Genomic DNA, 6,052 nt, shown 5'->3' with positions numbered 1-6,052 from the left:
TAGCAGAGGGTGATGCGGAGGTGTTATCCACCTAAGTTACAGATGTGGGTAGGACAGGGGGTTGGGGTCAGCCCTGCTGAGGAAGGTTGCCCATGATGGGGCACTTGGAGCACTCGTGGGGAGCAGGGAAGCTGCAAAGGGCAGAGCAGCCTCTTCTGGTGGTGTGGTCTGATCTGAAGCACTTGAAGTGCACTGAAGCTTGTTTGCCTTTTGTTCCCTCGATGCGTGGCCACTGGCTCCAGCAAAGGCAAAGAGAAGACAAAGGAGCACAAGTAGGTTTGCTCTCCCGGCTCCTTCTCCTCCTTGTTTCCAGCTTTCCTAGCTCATGCTGTGGCTGATCCGGTGCGTGTGTGCTCTCCCTTTCTCTAAAGCTGAGCCTGTCAGCACTGGAGGAGCTTGGGTCTCTTGGATGTGTGGCCTGAGGCTTCGGAGCCTGCAGGGAATCTTTATCTACAGCAAAAGCCAAATGTAAAAGAGAGGCTTGGAGCGGTCCCTGGCAGCACTGGAAGGGAACTGTGAGGTCTTGAGAGAAACCTGGCTCCCATCAGGTTTGGATGTGTCCTGGCTCGGGGGGAGTTTCCCAGCTCCGGCACGGACAGCCTGGCCAGGGCTGAGGGCAGGAGAGAGGCTGGGTGCCGGTCGTCCGCACAGGGCTGGGCAAGTGAGACTGGACACCAGCTTTACAGCTCCTGTGCCCACCGGTCAGGCTGCCACATCATCCATGTAGACAAGTTTCTTCAGCCTCTGCCTTCCTTTTATCCCCTTTATTGATCCCAGACCAGGTTGTGTCTGAGCTCTCTCCCAACAGCAGCATCCTCCGGCTTAGCAGATCTGCTGAAATTTAAGCTTGAGTCTCTTGCAAGTGCAGGCTGATCTCCTGCTGTCCAGGGGGTGATCCCTGCAACCGCCGCAAAGCACTTCCCAATCAGTGAGGTCTCTTCTGGCTCATATTTATTGTAGTGCAGTTTAAGGACCAGTTCAAGGCAGTATCTCACTGATGGACCCTCCTAATTAACGGTGTAAAGCGAGGAGGTGGAGATGAGGTGGGGAAAGGAGAAAAACATCTTCAAGTGGTCAGCAAGGAGAGGGCAGACTCCAGAAAAGAGGGGAAGAGATCTCCCTGGGTCTGAGGGTTGGGGTCTTCCCTGGGCTCGATGTGTGCGTGGGATGACCCCGTGGGGCTGGCAGCGGGGTCTGTCCCCAGTACAGGTGGGAGAACTGGAAGCCTTGTTAGCACAGGGGCGATGGAGGCAGCGCCCACCTGACGGGCGTAATTCCTGCAAAGAAATGAGCCATGGAAACCCTGCTTCCAGCTCCCTAGTAAAAAGCAATGATTAAAATGTCCTTTTTAGCCATGAATAATTAAGCAGTAACCTGCAACCGTATCTTTAACAAGAAGCTGGCCAGGAGAGAGACTGCTTCCACCTCCCTGCCCGTGTCTCAAAATCTGTCTGTCCCTTCGTGCTCCCCTCCGGGAGAGCCACACGGATGAATCCCTAAAGGACAAAGCCAAGTGCTTCTGGGAACAGCAAACCAAGGGGAGGATGTGTGCTTCGCCATCAACTGAAGATAATTCATCTGCTCGATGCCATATTAGACCCCAGGAAATCCAAGGGGAGGGTGCTGTGGGAGGCTGGGCGGAGGCTCCAGACTCTAATACAGGTTTAAGCTTGCTCGGAGGCTTGTCCCTGCTTGGGAACGGAGTCAAGGTGTTCGGTCCTCCACCCCCAAACTTGCAGGAACCCAGTCTTGACCCTGTTGCCAGACTGGGTTGCCCCAGGCCAGCAGCGTGCATTGTTTTGGAGGGGAGCAGCATCCTGTCCGGCATCTCGGTTCTTTAGGAAACCAGGCTAAACCCCAGCTTTGGCAAAGGGGGGGCTCTTGGTGCTGCCGCACAGCCTGTGTTGGCATCTCAGGTTCGCGGGCCCTCATGTAATATTCATATGGGGATGGTGTCAGCTCTCCACCAGCGCCGGCTTCCCATCCGTGCCGTCGGATGCCTGGCAGGAGCAGTGGAGGGGTTGGCACGACCTTTGTTTAACACTGCAAAGACCCTGCTGTGCCTGGAGAGGAGGCTTTGGCCAGGGTCCCCATCCCTGCTCGGTCCCAACCTGCCCGTGGGGCAGGGCTCTGCCCTTGGCACCGGGATGGCCGCTCCACCCTAGACGTGCCGCTGGCCGCTCACCTGTCTCTTCCAGCATCTCCTCCTGGGGGAAACCAAGTCCTGGACGGCTGGCGGGTGAAGGTAGTACCCCCAAGGGAGGGGAAAGGGGAGGTGTGTGGGATGTGACAGTGCTCACCTGGCTTGGAAAGGTGACGGATGGGGCTTGGGGAGGGGCTGGGAGGCAAGGGTGAGCCACTGGGCATCTGCCGCCAAAGCAGCTGGGACGGCTCCTTCCTCATCCTTCACTTGCTTCTTCCCTTCTCCTCAGTATGTACCAAGTATGCTGCCAAAATTCACTTTTTTTTTTTCTTCTTTTCTTTTCTCGGTGACTTCCAAACTGCATTGTTTCCTAGGTATTTCCCTCCCTGGGGCTCCAGTCCGCTGTGATAACACCAGTAAGGGCAGTGGAGAAGGAAGGAGGCAGTGCCAGATGTAACTGGGGCTGAGACGAGCAGCAGGGAGACGTGGCCGGGGTGCGGGCACAGGGACGGCACCTGCGGTTTTATGGCACCGAGGGACCTTGTGCCCTCTGGACTCCGCTCTCTGAACCAGCCAGAGCTGAGGTTCATCTCGTGGATGTGCTCGAGGCGATTTCCCATTTCTGGGGCCTCTCCTGCAGTAAAAGTGCCTTTAGGGACGCAGGAGAGGCTCCTGCAGGCGATGTCCCAGCACTTTTACTGAGGCTCAGCTGGCAGCGAGGGGTCCTTGCCCCAGGAGGGGAGGGGGGGGTGGCACCGGTTCCCACATGTGTCCCTCTGGAAGGAGCTGGGTTGGACTGGTGCTGCTGGGACGGGTCTCAGTGCACGCTCCTTGGAGTGGGTGCTTAATCCCAGTCTTGTTCCACATGGCCCAAAACCAGCTTCAGCGTTTTACTGGTAGGGGCATTGGATGCGGTGCTAACCAGGACCCAATGCCTCCTCGGTGCCCATGCGAGGACCTTGTTATTTTGGGTCCTGGTAGAGGACCAGCACTGCCAGTGTCCTCCCTGCAGGGTCCTACTGGCTCCATCACCAGTTGCTCTTCTGCTTTGTTTTACTTCCCAACGAACCTCAGAAATTCCCAGGACAGACACAGTGATTCCATCACTAACAGCCTGCAAGCCAATTGCCTGCATGCCAGCTCTGGGGCTGGTGGGATTTCTTTTTTCTCCATTTTTAAGCAATGAATGGGAAAGGAGGGAGTGTAATGTCGCTGACCCGGGAGGTGTTGCCTTACGGGGGGCTGTGTCCCTGCTGGATTTCTCGCAGCTGCTGGAAGGAAACTCGGTGGTGGAGAGTGGTCCCGGAGCAGAGTTTCACAGCCGGAGCTGTCATTACAACATTTGCTCATTAGAATTTGCAAATAGCTTAAAAGTGTTAACGTCCCCCGTAGCACCTCGAGGCAGATGTTCCCTGGCAGGATTACAGATATGGAAACCTGGCCCTCATCTTCCCTCCTTCTGCCCATTGAGAAACTCCTCTTTCACTGCAGATCCCGTGAATTAATCACAGCTACCGGACTGCCTCCAGGCCTGAGCGTAGCTTTAGTCCCAATTAAACCTCAGCTATAAATAGTTCCTCTATCTTACGCTGGCCTTCTGCCCCGATTGAATTCCCACTCCCTTGGTGAATACATTATCCTCCTATTCTCCTTAATTTTCTTCTCCTTTCCTCTGGCTTTATCAGCAGCCTGCCAACTTCCAGTTGTTATTTAAGACAACAAATGCATCAGGCTGGCTGCGATGCCAGGGCTTTTTTGGCTTGCAAAAAAATAAAAAGGGTGTGACTTCATCCTTTGGCCCCAGCCAGATGTGATCAAAGCTGAGGGGGGGATCCTGCGGTTTCGATGCTGTCGCCTGGCTCATGGGCAGCGCATCCCAATCCTGCTGCATCCAGGGCCGGTGCTGAGCCCTGGCTCCCCCGCCCTGGCAGCCAGCTTGGAGGTGAGGTTCCCCCTTGCTTCCAAGCTGGCCCAAGAACACGTCCATCAAACCTGCAAGGTTTCTGCAAAGAGCAACACTTTCAGGTCATGGGAATTTTCCAATTAAAAAAAAAAAAAATTGCCCTTCGGCTTTGCCATCTTCTGCCTTTGGGACAGCCACAGGCCGTTGCCGTCAAGTCTCTCTCCAGATGTTTGCCCTTTGATAGGAGAACAGGGTTATCGCCCGGTCTGACTTGTGCTTCTTGCTGGTTTCAGTTTTACGGATACTGTGGAGGTTTTCTCCTACTGAGGTTTTCACCTGAATCTTGAGGCTAAAAATCCACATTACATCCAGACTCCGTAACTTTCACCGGGGTAACTCCGAACCTCCCACCTCTTTGCAACAGCAGCATGGACCGACCTCCAAATAACAGGGAACACGCTCCTGAAAATGTCTGCAAGGCTCTTGTTGTCTTTAACAACCTCTGCCCGTTTGCTAGATCTGGGTTTGCCATTGCAGCACAGAGATGCTGTCGTTTGCCGAGTGCTGTATTTGGGGGTGTTTGCTGCAGACGGCTGTAACAAATGCCAAGGAAGGCAGGAGCCCCGACCGTCGTGGTCGCGTGGGCTGTTTTCTGGGCTGGAGGAACGGTCCTAGCCCCACCGAAGCATTTGGAGCTAGAAGTTATACTTCTTAAACTTGCCTTGAAATGATGGATCTTTTTAGAAAGCAACTGGCAAGCAACCCGAAAACCATTATTTTATCAACCAAACCAGCCCAAACTGCCCTGAGTGAATTTACCCCCAGCCTAGACTCTGACGGGAGCCAAGCCTGAGCTGGTCCTGGTGTTTGCCGCGCTGGAAGGGGAAAAAATCATGTTGCTGCAATGGGCTGCTGGAAAACCTTGGGATCTGTGCAGGCTTGCTGCTGATCTAGCCAAAAAGTTTATTGGTTTTTCATGGCAAGGTGGTGCGGGAAGTGGTTTTAATTTTTAATTTTTAGCAAAGAATTTTAGGTAACTGCCCTGGGGAGCAATTGCCCAGATGGGTGAGGAGAGATGGGAAGTCTGGGCACGGCGGGGGCCAGCAGCGGAGGTGGGGGTCGTGGGGAAGGGTCCGTTGGCTGCTCACGCTGTGCTCCAGCCTCGTGTTTTATCCCAAGTTGAGGCATTCCCTGCGGGAAAAAAACAAAACAAAACAAAAAAAAACCAAACAAACAAAAAACACGAGACCCAAGACTCAAAGGCAGTGCTTTCAACTGCGGTCTTGACTCTGCCCTGTGGCGTGTTTGCAGCAGCCCCTGATGAGTCTTTCAGCTGATATTTCCTCTCTTGCTTTTGAGCTGTGAAAGGTTCCTCCTGTTCCCACCCCCAAGCCCTAGAGAACAGTGCTACAAATCAGTAATTGATTTTTCCCCCCATGCTCCCCTTCCTCTCTTCTTCCAGAGCTGGGAAAGGAGTTTTTTCAGCCATGAAGCTTGGCAAGACGCGCCCGACAAAGGATGACCATCGGAAACAAGGTATGCTGTTCCAGGGAGGAGGTTTTTCCCTGTTCCAATGCTGCTTTTTGGCTATCCTCCACATCCCAGGAAAGCACCTGAGAGATGCCATCGAATCGCGGAATGGTTTGGGTGGGAAGGGACCTTTAAAGCCCACCCAGTTCCAACCCCCTGCCATGGGCAGGGACCCCTCCCACCAGACCAGGTTGCTCACAGCCCCATCCAACCTGGCCTTCAACACTTCCAGGGATGGGGCATCGACCACCTCTCTGGGCAACCTCTGCCACTGCCTCACCACCCTCAGCGTAAACAATTCCTTCCACATCTCTAGTCTGTGTATCTCCTCTTTTGGTTTAAAGCCATCACCCCTTGTCCTATTGCCACAGGCCTGCTAAAAAGTCTGTCCCCACAGTTTCCCACATCGGGCACAGCCAGTTGGTACCTCGGGGTACGTTGGGTCCTCGGGAGGAGAGCTGGAGAGAGGGTCTCCG

At 54.3% G+C, this 6,052-nt stretch overlaps 1 protein-coding gene across 1 annotated transcript in view; it reads left to right on the top strand.

Annotated features, from left to right (window-relative positions):
* Positions 1-5,508: 5,508 nt before the first annotated feature.
* The window catches only part of LOC104167817 (otoferlin-like), a gene marked incomplete at its 5' end in the record, with an annotated part of 43,011 nt that continues 42,467 nt past the window's right edge, over positions 5,509-6,052 (top strand). Inside the window, 1 exon segment of the mRNA XM_009708195.1 lies at positions 5,509-5,582. Coding sequence (XP_009706497.1) covers positions 5,509-5,582 — 74 coding nt within the window.

The sequence above is a fragment of the Cariama cristata genome, unplaced genomic scaffold (genome assembly GCF_000690535.1).
Source record: "Cariama cristata isolate BGI_N322 unplaced genomic scaffold, ASM69053v1 scaffold2159, whole genome shotgun sequence".
Lineage (NCBI taxonomy): Eukaryota > Metazoa > Chordata > Aves > Cariamiformes > Cariamidae > Cariama > Cariama cristata.
Note: the sequence above shows the minus strand (reverse complement) of the source record. Positions and strands in the feature narration are given on the sequence as shown.